Below are 16,172 nucleotides of genomic sequence, written 5' to 3'. Positions count from 1 at the left end.
CACAGAATACAGGTGTCCCTTGTGTGCCAACCATGTGTTTCTGATCCCCTGATGTCTGGGGCCTTGCTGACTGTGGAGGGACCGCCCCTCCCAAGGTTAGCCAGTTCCTAGATACAGTGACAGATTCTGGAGTGTGCCTTTCATATTCGAACAAATTGATCCAATCCCTAAGCCACAACCTCCTTCTCTATCAGGCTCTCACACCCTGGGCCACTATCTACCTGCCCCCATTACTCTGGACCAAAGACAGACCAAGCAGGGGGCAGCCCCTATGCCCCAGAGCCTACTGATACTCTTCAAACTGGCCAATCCTAAGCCTGCTGACCCTGTCTCACCCATGCCTTCCCATGGAAACCACTACTGAGGCTCTTGTACACATCTTCCCTCACTCCCTCTGTCCCCTGGCTGACCCTGGTGCATCCTCATGACCCTGCATGGGTGGCAGGGCATGCCCACTCTTCTTGGGTACTGCAACCGACTACCTTCTCAGCAGCAGTCCTCTTTTGATCTGTTTGCCTTGCCGTATCTGAACAGTAATTCCATCTACATTTTAATCCATCCTGGATTTGTGGCCCTAGGCTGTCTGGACTGTATAGTAACCCCCACCTACTCAATATGCTTCTCCTCCAGGCCTGCAGCCGTGAACCCAGGGACTTTCCAAAATGAAAACTGATTTTGTCAGTTCTCTTATTTAAAATTCCCCAGGGGCCTCCACTGAACATTAGAATAAAATCCATGTTCCTTCCCATGGCCTAGAAGGCCTCACGTGTCCCAGCTTCTACAACCTGTTCTCAGGCCTCCCGCTGCTTGGTGCTCCAGCCACACTGGCCTCCTTTCAGACACGCCAAGCTATTTCCTGCCCCGGGGCCTTTGTACGTGCTGTTCTCTCTGCCTGGAACACTCTTCTCCGTTTTGTGCAACTGGCCCTTTTCCCTCTAGTCTCAGTCCAATGTCACCCCTGGAGAGGCCTTTCTTGACCATACAGTCAGACATCCTATTCCATTATTCTGTTTTATTTTCTTCATCACAATTGTGATTCTGTAATTATTCTTTTGGGCTTCCCAGGTGGAGCTAGTGGTGAAGAGCCTGCCTGCTGATGCAGGAGACGTAAGGGATGCAGGTTCAATCCCTGGGTCGGGAAGATCCCCTGGAGACGGGTATGGCAATCCACTCCAGTCTTCTTGCCTGGAGAATCCCATGGACAGAGGAGCCTGGCGGGCTACAGTCCATGGAGTCGCACAGAGTCGGACACGACTGAGAGACTAAGCTCAACACAGCACAATTATTCTTTTGGGCTTCCTAGGCAGCACTAGTGGCAGAGAGCCTGCCTGCCAACGCAGGAGACACAAGAGACGCAGGTTCTATCCCAGGGTTGGGAAGATCCTTTGGAGAAGTGTATGGCAACCCACGCCAGTATTCCTGCCTGGAGAATCCCATGGACAGAGGAGACTGGCAGGCTACAGTCCCAGGGGTCACACAGAGTCAGACATGACTGAAGCGACTGAGAATGCACACAATTACTCTTTTACTGGTTGATCTTCTGTCTCCCCACCACACACCCCGACTTGGAGTAGAATATAAGCTCCTTGAGAACAGGAGCCTTGTTCATGGCTACGTTCCCCGAGCCTAGACAGCCTGGCATGTTGTATTGGATGCGTGAATGAACAAGGGGTACCTTACCTGTGTGTCCAGGACTGGAGAGGGGAGTGGAAGGGGCTGAGGAGTGAGCGATTGTCCCCTGATATGACCCTGCCGCCACTTGGGAGCTGCTGGTTCATCAGAGGCTCCCAGCTCCTGGCTCCAGACCAGGCCACTGCAGAGTCAGGGCTGGGAAAGGCAGACAGCATCTGCTTCCTGGAGAAGCCATCCGGAAGCTGGCCTCTGTCTCGTGAGGTTCTGCTGACCATCACATTTCCCCGGCAAGGGTGCCTTGTCCTTCCGCAGACCCCAGGTTCATCTGTCGTCCGCTCCAGAGGCTTGGCTGTCCCCAGGCTGCGGCTCCACTTGGCCCAAAGGATCTCATGCGGCTTTTGCTGCTGCAGAGATGTCTGGGGTGGCTGCCAACACTTTTATCTTTTCATTTCATCTGCCAGCCAAGAGCTTTTTCCTGCTTTTGCCTCTTGAAGCTTAAGGCAAGGAATGCTGACCTTGAGTACAGGTGCTTCTCGATTCATTACTCAAGGTTCCCTGTCCTGGTTCACATTCAAGCCAGCTGCTTCCCAATCTTCTCTTTTCCTTTCCCTTGGCCTCCCTGTTCCCTAGCAGCCTTGAAACAAGCTTTGGGATTTTTTCCCCCTGAGGTCTGTGTTTAGGCAGTAGGAGCCCTGCTAGTATGGCCCCTTGAGTTCCCGGGTGGCCTAATGTTTAGGACTTGGTGCTGTTACTGCATGGCCTGGTTGGGTAACTGGGATCCTGCAAGCTGTGCCACGTGGCATGACTAAAGTCGACAAACAAAAAGACTCAGCTTAGTTTGCGTCCTTCACTCAAGTTAAGGCAAGGGTACCAAGGCACCTCTTTAGACTCTGGCCACGTGGCCACTGGGAGAAAATATTGTCAGAGTCACAGCTAAGTGCAGAGTGAAGGGGACTCCAACCCCTGAACATGGGGCTCTGATTCCCTACCTTCACCACATTCATCTGACAAACATGTTTTGAGGATCTGCTGCTTGCCAGGCATTGGTCCGCTGGAGTCTCGCTTACTGGACTGGGGAGGGACTTGGATCATGTCCATATTGTAGAGCGATCCAAGATGTGTTTGGAACCCATCATGTGACAGTTCAGCAAAGCATTCTGGGACAGCTGGATAGCCACATGCCAAGGGATAAAATTGGACCTCCTTCCTCTCACATCATCTACAAAAACTGACCAAAAATGAATCAAAAGCCTAAACATACAAGCTAAAACAAACTTTTAGAAGAACATGCAAGCATACATTTTCATGGTATTGGACTAGGCAAAGCCTTCTTAGATATGATTCCAGAAGCACAAGCAACAAACCAAAAAAAATAGATAAGCTGGACATCAGAATAAAAAAAATTCTTATGCTACAAAAGACATCATCAGGAAAGTGAAAATATAACCCAAAGAATTGGAGAAAATTTTTGCAAATCTGGTAAGGGGCCTGTGTTGAGCATATATAAAGAATTCTAACAACTCAATGGTAAAAAAAAAAAAAAACCCACTTGAAAATGGGTGAAGAATATGACTAGATAGTTCTCTAATAAGAAACGGCCAATATGCACACGAAAAAATGCTCAATGTCATGTGAAAGTGAAAGTCGCTCAGTTGTGTCTGACTCTTTGCGGACCCCATGGACTGTAGAGTCCATGGAATTCTCCAGGCCAGAATACTGGAGTCTGTTCCCTTCTCCAGGGGATCTTCCCAACCCAGGGATCGAACCCAGGTTGCCCACATTGCAGGCAGATTCTTTACCAGCTGAGCCACCAGGGAAGCCCCAAAGGCCACATATTATATGAATCCATTTATATGAAATATACAGGGTAGGAGAATCCACAGGTACAGAAAGTAGATTTGTGGTTCCCTAGGGCTGAGAGAATTGAGGGGAAGTAGGGAGTCAGTGCCAACAGGTACATCGTTTCTTGTTGGGGTGATTAAAATGTTCTTAATTGATGTGGTGATGGGTGCACAACTCTGTGGCTATATTAAAAAACAATGAATTGTACACTTTAAATGGATGAATTGTGTAGAATGCAAATTATATCACAGTAAAACTGTTACCAAAAAAATCATGTGATGAAAACCCTGGAAAATCAAGAGGGTTTGAGAATCTGTGAATTCATAATCTGTGGTAGGCAGAATTGTGACTCTCTAAAGCTGTCCAGGCCCCGATGTGTGGAGTCTGTGAGTATGTCACCTTACATGGCGAAAAAGACTTTGCAGGTATGATTAAAGGTATGGACTCTGAGTTGAGGTAGATGATCCTGGTTTACACAAATGGGCCATCTAATCATATGAATCCTTAAAAGCAGAAGTCCAATCCCAGATCCATCAGAGAAATGAACCTGACGGGAAGGATGAGAGATGCTAAGCACTTGACCTGCCATTGCTGGCTTTGAAGACTAAGGAAAGGGGTCACAAGCTAGGGAATGTGCTAGTCTTTAGAAGCTAGGAATGGTCCTCAGCTGACAGTCACCAAGGCAACAGGCATCTCAGTCCTAAAACCACAAGGATCTGATTTCTGCAACCAAACGAACAAGGAAAGGGCTCCTCATAAAAGGAGCACAGCACTGCGACTCTTTGGTTTTAGCCCAGTGAGATCCACATCAAATTCCTGGCCTACAGGACTGTAAGATAATATATTTGTTTTGTTTAAGCCACTAAATGGTAGTCAATTGTTATGGCCGCAATAGAAAACCAACATGTAGCTGTTACTTTATGTAGACTTTAATAAGCCAGTATTTAAAACAAGGAGTGCTAGTCTTTCTCATGGCTGGGCAGGAAAAGGTATACTCGTGGCTGAAAATCCACACACCTGTTCGTTCCTTCCTACCCCATGCAAAGACTGAAGGAATAGAGCTCACTTAGTGACTGCTGCCCCAAAATAGCTTGCCTGGAAAATCCCATGGACGGAGGAGCCTGGTAGGCTGCAGTCCGTGGGGTCCTCGAAGAGTTGGACGTGACTGAGCGACTTCACTTTCACTTTTCACTTTCATGCATTGGAGAAGGAAATGGCAACCCACTCCAGTGTTCTTGCCTGGAGAATCCCGGGGATGGGGGAGCCTGGTGGACTGCTGACTCTGGGTCGCACAGAGTCGGACACGACTGAAACGACTTAGCAGCAGCAGCAGCCCCAATATAGAAACTGTAACGTGATTTTATTTCTAACTCCTCTGCCCTCTCTGGTGAGTCATTCATCTCTCCAGGTCTCACTTTCCACATCTGGGAAGCAGGCCGAATTAACCCTGACTTGCCTACCCCACAGTTAAGAAAGAAAGAAAAAAAAAAGGCTCAGCTTCAAACAGAACTCCAGGGCGATCCTTGGCAGACCCAGTTTGGGTCACAGGACACGCTCCCCTCCATGGGGTATCATTCCTCCATGGGAGCATTTTGGGCACACCTGGTCCCTCAGGATGTGGAGTACCTTGTCATGTGGCCTTGCAGCTGCTGTTAGCACAGAAGTGAGAAAAGCTTCAGGTATCCAAAGGTGCTGAAGCTCATCACAAAGTCCCGTGGACAAAGTTTGAGATTTTTGGTTTGGGGGGAGCAATACTCTCACAGCTTGCTGTTGTTCAGTCGCTAAGTCATGTCTGATTCTTTGTGACCCCACAGACTGCACCATGCCAGGCTTCCCTGTCCTTCACTACCATGTCCTTTGGATATAAGAACTCATGTCCATTGTGTTGGTGATCCCATCCAAACATCTCATCCTCTGTCACCCCCTTCTCCTCCTGCCCTCAATCTTTCCCAGCATCAGGGTCTTTTCCAGTGAGTTGGCTTTTTGTATCAGGTGGCCAAAGTATTCAACATCAGATTCAGAATCAGTCCTTCCAATGAATATGTAGGGTTGATTTCCTTTAGGATTGCCTGGTTTGATCTCCTTGCTGTCCAAGGGATTCTCAAGAGTCTTCTCCAGCACTACAGTTTGAAAGCATCATGGGACCAAATTATTTTCATGATGGAAAGAAAGTAAAGTAATGGTTCAGATCAGACTAGGAGGAACAGAGTCAGGAGGAGACTGAGATAGGACTCCAAGACAGGGAGGAGAGCAGAGAAATGAAAACATCTCAACTATGTGTGGGTGTGGAAGTACTTCTCTCATTAGGGAAAGTGCTGTGATGCTCTAGGCTCACTTCACGTTACTCCCCTGATCCACCCCACTGATTTCTATGTGGACACAAGCATTTTCTTAATAAGCTGCTTATAGGTGACTTGGCTTTGGGATGTCTTCATTTATTTAAAGATTTTTAATTTTATTTAATGAATTTATTTATTATTGGCTGTGCTGGGTCTTCACTGCTGTGTGCAGGCTTTCTCTAGTTTCAGTGAGCAGAGCCTACTCCCTAGTTGCAGAGCTCAGGCTTTCCATTGTGGTGCCTTCTCTTGTTGCAGATCTCGGGTTCTAGGTTGCCTGGGCTCAGTTGCCCCATTGCATGTGGGATCTTAGTTTCTCGATCAGGGATCAAACCCATGTCCCCTGCATTGACAGTTGGATTCTCAACCACTGGACCACCAGGGAAGCCCATGGGGTGTTTTTAAAGATGTTCTAGAGGTAACTGAAGATCACTCTCGTGATGTCTGTACAGGGATCTGGGAAACGTCCCCTCCGTTCATCTCTGTCTCTGGACACCTGCCTTCTTCTATCTGTACCTCCTTTGGCTTGGGTTTACATGGTATGTGAGTACACAGTGCACCTGGAGCCATGAATGTGGGAAGAGCTCTTGACTGAGTCCTGGCATTGTCCAGTATGGTTTGGCTGGCCCCTTCCCTAGACCCTCCTACCCACTTCCAGCTGTGGAGGCAGTCTGGCAGGGACCTGGCTCCTTAACTCTCCCCACAGTTCCAAACCCAGCATGGCCAAGTCTTTGCTGACATCCAGCAGCTCCCTGCAGGCCCCCAGATGGCCCCTGGCCCTGGTGACAGTGGAGCCCAGCCCCCCTTGGCTCCCCAGCCTTCCTGGAACCCTCTTGCCTAATATCCTGTGTGTTAATCATGCCTGTTGGCCCTTCTTAGTCCTGCTGGCCACTGCCAAGTTCCTTCTGCTAGTTCCTGACATTCCTACCTCTAGTGGAACCTTCATGAGATAAAAAGTTACTCAAAGTTTTTTCTTTCTGGTCAGAATGCCCCTTCTTGGGTGGTCCCACACTCCTCAGCATAGGTGACCAAGTAGTCTCCTGTGTCTGGGATGGGAGAAAGGTGGGTCTGAAGAAGGGAAAGAGCTAAGATGCTCAGGAATGGGCATGGGGTGGGGGAGCTATGTCTGGGAGGTGGTCCTGGTGGTTGTGCGTTAATTCAAGGTCACCCAGGGTCAGCTGAGAAGTAGGAAGAAGCAGCTGCTTTTCTGATGGCCATGGCCCCACTGGGGGCACTGGCAGCAGTGTAGAGCTGGGAGAAAAGTGATCACCAAGGTGAGGGTGAGGGTAGGCACCATGCGATCATGGCGAAGAATGGGGCAAAGGACTGGCATACCATCCACTGAGTGCTGAGAGGCAGCTCACCGGTCATCTCCTTTACCATCACCCCATCATCCTACAGATAAGGTCTTCTTCCCATCCACTGTCTTGCTAATAAAGCCCCAGAGGTGCAAGCTACCACTTGCTGAGCACTTATCACAGGGAGATGGCTCAGCGGTAAAGAATACGCCTGAAATGCAGAAGCCGCAGAAGACACAGGTTCGATTCCTGGGTCGAGAAGATCCCCTGGAGGAGGGCATGGCAACCCAGTCCAGGGTTGCCAGTCCACTCTTGCCTGGAGAATCCCATGGACAGAGGCGCCTAGTGGGCTACAGTTCATAGGATTGCAAAGAGTTGGACACGACTGAAATGACTTCAAGGCTGTATATTGTCACCCTGCTTATTTAACTTATATGCAGAGTACATCATGAGAAATGCTGGGCTGGAAGAAGCACAAGCTGGAATCAAGATTGCTGGGAGCAATATCAATAACCTCAGATATGCAGATGACACCACCCTTATGGCAGAAAGTGAAGAGGAACTAAAAAGCCTCTTGATGAAAGTGAAAGAGGAGAGTGAAAAAGTTGGCTTCAAGCTCAACATTCCGAAAACGAAGATCATGGCATCTGGTCCCATCACTTCATGGGGAATAGATGGGGAAACAGTGGAAACAGTGTCAGACTTTATTTCTTTGGGCTCCAAAATCACTGCAGATGGTGATTGCAGCCATGAAATTAAAAGACGCTTACTCCTTGGAAGGAAAGTTATGACCAACCTAGATAGCATATTCCAAAGTAGAGACATTACTTTGCCAACAAAGGTCCATCTAGTCAAGGCTATGGTTTTTCCAGTGGTCATGTATGGATGTGAGAGTTGGACTGTGAAGAAAGCTGAGTGCCGAAGAATTGATGCTTTTGAACTGTGGTGTTGGAGAAGACTCTTGAGAGTCCCTTGCTTGGACTGCAAGGAGATCCAACCAGTCCATTCTAAAGGAGATCAGTCCTGGGTGTTCTTTGGAAGGAATGATGCTAAAGCTGAAACTCCAATACTTTGGCCACCTCATGCGAAGAGTTGACTCATTGGAAAAGATTCTGATGCTGGGAGGGATTGGGGGCAGGAGAAGGGGACGACAGAGGATGAGATGGCTGGATGGTATCACCGACTCGATGCACATGAGTTTGGGTGAACTCCGGGAGTTGGTGATGGACAGGGAGGCCTGGCGTGCTGCAATTTATGGGGTCGCAGAGTCGGCCATGACTGAGCGACCGAACTGAACTGAAGTGACTTAGCACGCAGCACGCAGTGTCTTCAAGGTCACACGAGCGTAGACAGACTTTTGAAGCTGTCTGGTGGAGACACGGCCATAGCCTGTTCTCTCACCCCTAAATCACTTCTTCTGGAGATTAAAAATTGGGGGCACCACGCCGCTCCTTCTACAGATGGAGAAATGCGAGCCCCAGGTCCCACGGCTTGTGCCAGAATCTGACGAGGAGCCAGCAACTCGGCTCCACGACACAACGACTTCCCTCGGCCCTCCCGTGTCCAAGAAGGCGGCCCGGCCCCTACGACGCACAGGAGATTCCAGAGACGCAGAAAAAGGCCCGCTCACTTCGCTCTTAAGACCAGCCCATCCACGCGAACCAAGGAAACATTTCAGAGGGGCCCGCCCGCCAACCCCTAACAACCCGAGCTAGGGGGCGTGGTCTCGCCTGCGCCTCCGCCTCCGCCGCCAGCCCCGGCTCAGCCCCACTGCGCGCGCCCCTCGGCCGGTCCTGCTGCGCGCGCGTGCGCGCGTCCTAGGCCCAGGGGCTCCGCTGCACGCGCCCCTGGCCCGGCCCTACTGCGCGCGCGCGTCCGAGGGCCGGAGCCTCACTGCGCGCGCGCCGAGGCCGCAGCGGTTTGACGCCCAGGCCCAGAGGGGTCAGCCGCGCTTCCGGACACTGACGCGTCTCGGGTTGGGCCGGGACCGGGCGGTCCGGCCGGACTCGGCCTCGCCCCCCCTCCCCCGCTCGCCGCCCCCGGCGTCGCTGGCGAAACCCGAGCGCGTGTTAGGCGCGGGGCCGCGTGACGCGCACCTGTCGGGGCTGGCCGGGCTGACGGAAGAGAATGCGCCGGGCCCCGACCTGGCCTGAGCCCGGCCAGCAGCACCGCGCGGCACGCGCCGCCCCCGACGTTTCCCGGAGAAGCTGCCGGCTCTGACGGGCGTGATGAAGTAAGCTGCCTCCCCCGCTTTCTCTCCGGCTTCTTGGGCCGCAGGAGGAGTCTTTTACAGCCGGATTGGGGCTGCGCGCTTGTGCCCTTGAGAACCTGCCGGCCCCGGAGGCCAGCCCCGCGTCGCTGTAAAATCCTCGGGCGTTTGATTGGGAAGAGTCACCCCAGCTACCTCCCACCCGCCCCAATTTCCTTCCCCGCGTTCCTTCCGCAAAATAAATTATTCACTTCCTGCTCCGCAGATGCCTTGGCGCGGCAGTGCTGCGTGGTGGCTGGTTGGCTGGAGGCAGCCAAGCCCCGTCGAGGCTGGTCCGGACGGGCCAGCGGCGTCTCCTTTTCCTGGACTTTCTGGAATTCAGTTCAGTGAGAGGAGAAACCGGAGGCTCCCCTCAACCCACTCCCACTTCCCTTGGGAATCTGCTTAAGCTTTGGCACTAGAGCTCAGGTTTCCATCAGCGTTTCAAATCCATCCATCCAATGAATGGTTTTCCAGAAGCAGACCTGTCTGGGTCTCTGAAAATCAGCTCACTCAAACTTGAGTGTTTAAACGGAAGTGAGAACTTCTGGAGAAGTCATAACCTGAAATTCCTTGCCCACCCACCCCACTGTCCCCCAGGCAGGCCTGTGGCTCCTGAAAGGTAGTCAAAGCGGGAAACCTTCAAAGACTGGGTGTATTTTAAACTATGTTGTACACTAACTGAGGCTTCCCAGGTGGCTCAGTGGTGAAGAATCCGCCTGCCAATGCAGGAGACACAGGTTTGATCCCTGGGTAGGGAAGATCCCCTGAAGGTGGAAATGGCAACCCACTCCAGTATTCTTGCCTAGGAAGTCCCATGGGCAGAGGAACCTAGTGGGCTACTGTCCATGGGGTCACAAAACAGTCAGACACATTAGTTAGTACGTACTCTATAGTGATGGATAGAGTGTTTGAGTTTAGGGGGCTAATCTTCTGGCAAGTTTTAGGAGCACCTGAGAGGAAAATGCTCAGTGTTTGGCATGAACAGAGCTCACTTTAGGCAATGTTTTTTTTTAATGTAACCCTTTCTTTGAGGTATAGCTGCTCAGCGGATAAACACTCCAGGCAGGCATTCAAGTTATTTTATTCGAAGACTAATAAAATTTACTATTGTGGAATGTTTTTAGGCCCTTTAAAGAGGAAACCGTCAAATCTGTGGGCAAAGGGAAACCAAGAGGCACCTTTGGTCCTCTGTGGCCAATCCACTTCTCATTTTCTTAAAAAATATTTGACTGCATCAAGTCTTAGTTGAAGCATGCTAGATATTTAGTCATGGCATGTGGGATCTAGTTCCCTGACCAGAGATGGAACCGTGGCCTTCTGCATTGGGAGTATGGAGTCTTAGCCACTGGGCCACCAGGAAAGTCCCTGCCGACTTCTCATTTTATTGATGGAATTTGAACAAGGCAAAATGTCATTGCTTGTTGCCAGATTTCACCATGGATTCTGCCAGTCCCTAACCCACAGGCAGAGCAGGAAGTCTGGTTTTGCTTTCTGTTGCCCTGAACTGGGAGCTGGGTGGCTCTTTGTCTAGGAGACCTCTTACCATCTTTACCTCCCAAAGTATTTTCACAGCCATGATCTGGGTTTTTTTGTTTTGTTTTTTCTTTTGGCCAGACATTAAAATGAGGTGAATGCTCCCCATCTTACAGCTGGAGAAAAGGCCCTGAGTAGTTAAGTGAAAGTCCCAGGGCTGCAGAGTTAGAGATTTACTCTACTGCTGTATTCTTTGGCCTGGATTATAAACCCCTTATGGGCTGGGGTGGAGACTTTTTTAACCATCTCAGGTTTATGCTGCTGTTGCTGTTTAGTTGCTAAGTCATGTCCAACTTATTGTGATCCCGTGGACTGTAGTCCACCAGGCTCCTCTGTCCATGGGATTTCCTAGGCAAGAATACTGGAGTGGGTTGCCATTTCCTTCTCCAGCGGATCTTCCTGACCCAGGGATTGAACCCTCGTCTCCTGCATTGGCAGGCAGATTCTTTACTGCTGAGCCACCTGGGAAGCCCTCTTAGCTTTATAGCCCTTTGATTTTTCATCAGTATGACTGGAAGGTCATGAAGTTGTCAGTGAGCTGTTCCTTGGCATTTTTTCCTGCTGTGCGAAGTCAGTTGGTTTCCCAGCAGTTCCAAGAGACAAGCAAGAAATGCCACTTTATTCATGATGCTCTTGGTTTAATAATGACAGTGGCTAACAGTTTTTGGACGTTTACTATATGCCAAGCATTGTGCCAGGTGCTTTGTATGGATTGTCTCCTTTTGTGCTTCTTATCGACTTGTTTTCCCACTCTGTGGTTGAGGTTGGTTAGTTAGTTGTGTCCGACTCTGCAACCCCATGGGCTACAGCACGCCTTGCTTCCTTGTCCATCACCAACTCCCGGAGCTTGCTCAAACTCATGTCCATCGAGTTGGTGATACCATCCAGCTGTCTCATCATCTGTCGTCCCCTTCTCCTCCTGCCTTCAATCTTTCCCAGCATCAGGGCCTTTTCCAGTGAGTCAGTTCTTCACATCAGGTGGCCAGAGTATTGGAGCTTCAGCTTCAGCATCAGTCCTTCCAGTGAATATTCAAGACTGATTTCCTTTAGGATTGACTGGTTTGATCTCCTTGCAGCCCAAGGGACTCTCAAGAGTCTTCTGCAACACCACAGTTCAAAAGCATCAGTTCTTTGGTGCTCAGCTTTCTTTATGGTCCAACTCTCATATGCATACATGACTACTGGAAAAACCATAGCTTTGACTAGATGGACCTTTGTTGGCAAAGTAATGTCTCTGCTTTTTAATCTGATGTCTAGGTTGGTCATAGCTTTTCTTCCAAGGAACAAGCATCTTTTAATATCATGGCTGCAGTGATTTTAGAGCCCAAGAAAACAGAGTCTGTCACTGTTTTCCACTGTTTCCTCAACTGTTTGCAATGAAGTGATGGGACCGGATGCCATGATCTTAGTTTTTTGAATGTTGAGTTTTAAGCCAGCTTCTTCACTCTTCTCTTTCACTTTCATCAAGAGGCTCTTCAGTTCCTCTTCACTTCTTGCCATAAGTTTGGTGTCATCTGCATATCTGAGGTTACTGATATTTCTCCCAGCAATCTTGATTCTAGCTTGTGCTTCATCCAGCCTGGCATTTCACACGATGTACTCTGCGTATAAGTTAAGCATTGTGACAATACACAGCCTTGATGTACCCCCTTCCCAATTTGGAACTCATCCATTGTTCCATGTCCAGTTCTAACTGTTGCTTCTTGACCTGCATACAGATTTCTCAGGAGGCAGGTAAAGTGGTCTGGTATTACTATCTTTTGAAGAAGTTTCCACTATTGTGTTCCACACACTTAACGGCTTTGGTGTAGTCATTAAAGCAGAAGTAGATGTTTTTCTGGAACTCTCTTTTTTGATGAACCAGCAGATGTTGGCAATTTGATCTCTACTTCCTGTGCCTTTTCTAAATCCAGTTTGAACATCTGGAAGTTCTTGGTTCATGTACTGTTCAAGCCTGGCTTGGAGAATTTTGAGCATTACTTTGCCAGCATGTGAGATGAGTGCAGTTGTGCGGTAGCTTGAACATTCTTTGGCATTGCCTTTCTTTGGGATTGGAATGAAAACTGACCTTTTCCAGTCCTGTGGCCACTGCTGAGGTTTCCAAATTTGCTGGCATATTGAGTGCAGCACTTTCACAGCATCATCTTTCAGGATTTGAAATAGCTCAGCTGGAATTCCATCACCCCCACTAGCTTTGTTCGTAGTGATGCTTCCTAAGGCCCACTTGACTTTGCATTCCAGGATGTCTGGCTCTGGTTGGTGAGTGATCACACCATCATGGTTATCTGGGTCATGAAGATCTTTTTTTGTATAGTTCTTCTGTGTATTCTTGCCACCTCTTCTTAACATCTTCTGCTTCTGTTAGGTCCATACTGTTTCTGTCCTTTATGGTCCCCATCTTTGCATGAAATGTTTCCTTGGTATCTGTAATTTTCTTGAAGAGATCTCTAGTCTTTCCCATTCTGTTGTTTTCCTCTATTTTTTTGCATTGATCCCTGAGGATGGCTTTCTTATCTCTCCTTGCTATTCTTTGGAACTCTGCATTCAGATAGATATAGCTTTCCTTTTCTCCTTTGCCTTTAGCTTCTCTTCTCCCATGCCTCTCACATGACTTGGGGAAGGGAGCCATGGCACCAGGGCACCTCTGCAGAAGTCTCCCATGTCACAGACATGGCCACGATCTGAAACGAGACAGATACCTAGCAGCACAAATGTGCCACCTGTGGGTTGCACCAGGCTTTGCCATGCTTTAGTTCCTTTGGCCTAAGTATAATCTGTAGTTGAGGTTGGAAGAGGTTAAATAACTTATATAAGGTCACACAGCTACTAAATAGCTAAGATCCCAGGAACTAGTGTCTCCCCCCTCCCCCAGTAAGGGCCTTTCAGGTTTTAACAAAGCAACTCAGCCTTAAATACAGTGTCCTCATGATGTCAGAAATAAGGTGAGTGAATCACTGTTAGAGTGGACATCAGAGGCCAAGGCTGTTCACAGCAGTTCATTGTCAGGGCAACCTGACCTCAGGAAGCAGAGCTGCTGACCAGCTTGGGTCACTTATGGGAGCATTTAGACCACTGTAATTCCGATCTTGGAAGGGAGCAGAATCTGTGTCCACTAAAATAGTGTTGTTATTGTTTTGTTTTTTTAGTCTTTTTGGAAAATGTGTATTTATATATTTATTTGACTACGCTGGTTCTTCGTTGTAGCTCGCTGGATCTTCAGTCTTCATCACAGCCTCCGAGCTCTTAGTTGCAGCGTGTGGGATCTAGTTTTCCTTCCAGGGGTGGAACCTGGGCCCCCTGCATTGGTACTGTGGAGTCTTAGCCACTCCACCATGGAAGTTCCTCTAAAACAGTGTTTTAAGTTTGTCATTTGGGGTTGTAGTCACACATTTTTTTTTTCTTACCACATTACAGCAGGTTTAATAGTGGCCCCCAAAAGTGTGCCCAGTTTATAACCCTAGAACCTGCAAAGGTGATTTGATTTGGAAAAGTGATCTTTGCACATGTAATTGTGGATGGTTAGATGAGATCACCCTGGATTTAGGGTGGGCCCTTGTTTGTGTTCAGTCGTGTCTGATTCTTTGTGACTCCATAGACTGTAGCCTGCCAGGCCTCTCTGTCCATAGAATTTTCCAGGCAAGACAACTGGAGTGGGTTGCTGTTTCCTACTGCATGTCACACATTTTAGAGGTAGGTGGGAAGGTGCCAAAGCAGACTGCCTGTATTCAAGTGCTGTCGCCTGTAAGCCGCCTGGCCCTCAATGAGCTATTCTCTCTCTCTGCCCCTTAGTTTCCTCTCTTCTCACTCTAGAAACTGGTATAGTGACAGTACCCACCTCATGCTGCGCTGTGCTCAGTCATGTCCAGCTCTCGGTGACCTCGTTTGTGGACTGTAGTCCATCAGGCTCCTCTGTCTATGGAATTTGCCAGGCAAGAGTACTGGAGTGGGTTGCTATTTCCTTCTCCAGGGAATCTTCCCAACCTAGGAATCGACCCCGTGTCTCCTGCATTGGGAGGTGGATTCTTTACCACTGTGCCGCCAGGGAAGCCATCTACCTCATCAGCTGTGGCAAGAACTAAATGGTGTGACACGTGTGAAGCTCTTAGCCCAGTGTTTTGCATTTAGTTAAATGCTCTATAAATATCTCTTTGATTATTCATAGTATCATTTCAGATAGTGAGCTGCCGCTAATGTGTGCTGTGTCACAGTGCTTGAAGTGGCCATTAGAGAGTCATCATCCACACGGGGCCGCCCATACAGAGTCGACAGTGGTCTTGGGTGAATGGGGTTTATTTGTTCATTCAGCAAATGTTTATTGCATACCTTCTGTGGGCCAGGCCCCGCTTTTTAAAAATATTAATTAACTGATTGATTTTGGCTGTACTGTGTCTTCATTGCTGGGTGAGGGCCTTCTCTTCTTGCTGAGCACGAGCTCTAGAGAGAGAGGGCCCAGGAGTTGTGGAGCACAGGCTTAGTTGCCCTGCGGGCATGTGGAATCTTCCCAGATCAGAGATTGAACCCTGTGTCACCTGCTTTGGCAGGCAGATTCCTATCCACCGTCCCGCTAGGGAAGCCCCAGGCCTTGTTTTGGATACTGGAGATAGGCAGTGAGCAAAACAGAAAAACCCATGTCCTCATAGGCACTTACTTATAGGTTCTTGAGCGGAGGGGTGATAGATGATAAAGTAAATCTGCTTATCATATGTAGGTATGTACTATGGGGAGACATAAAGCAGAGGATGAGATGAGGGTTGGAGGTTTACAGTTTTACACAGAGTCAGCTGAGAAAGCCTCACTGAGGTGACATTTCAGCAAGGAATTGAAATTAGGGACGGAATGAGCCACGTGGACATCTGCGGGGAAAAGTAGGTCAGGCAGCGAGAACAGCAAGTACAAGGGCCCTGGGGCAGGAGGGTGGGTGCCTGGAGCCCAGAGAGGGACAGAGTGTAGGAGAAAAGATCAAAGAGGTAAGAGCTGGAAGGCCAGAGTGTGTAGACCCTGCCAGCCACCGAACAGAAGGACAGGATCTGACTGATGCTGTGAACAGAGCACTCCGACTCCTGGGTTCAGGCAGAGATAGAAATGAGAGGCCAGGGAGGTGGTTCCATACAAGGGTGATAGTGGCTAGGACCAGACTGGAGAGATGGAAGGTGGTGAGAATGGTGAGTAGTTGTATTCTAGGTAAATGTTGGTGATAGAAACCATAGGACTTGCTGTCAGATCAAATGCCCCAAGATCTCTGGCCTGAGCCCCTGGAAGGGGGGAGTTGCCATTTACTGA

General features: G+C 49.1%; 1 protein-coding gene across 1 annotated transcript in view; it reads left to right on the top strand.

Annotated features, from left to right (window-relative positions):
* Positions 1-9,237: 9,237 nt before the first annotated feature.
* Positions 9,238-16,172, top strand: part of H6PD (hexose-6-phosphate dehydrogenase/glucose 1-dehydrogenase) — a 39,816-nt gene continuing 32,881 nt past the window's right edge. The window contains exon 1 of the mRNA XM_068986444.1: positions 9,238-9,341. Coding sequence (XP_068842545.1) covers positions 9,337-9,341 — 5 coding nt within the window. The 5' untranslated portion in view covers positions 9,238-9,336. The remainder of the gene's footprint in view (positions 9,342-16,172) is intronic.

This window comes from Capricornis sumatraensis, chromosome 14 (assembly GCF_032405125.1).
Source record: "Capricornis sumatraensis isolate serow.1 chromosome 14, serow.2, whole genome shotgun sequence".
NCBI lineage: Eukaryota > Metazoa > Chordata > Mammalia > Artiodactyla > Bovidae > Capricornis > Capricornis sumatraensis.
Note: the sequence above shows the minus strand (reverse complement) of the source record. Positions and strands in the feature narration are given on the sequence as shown.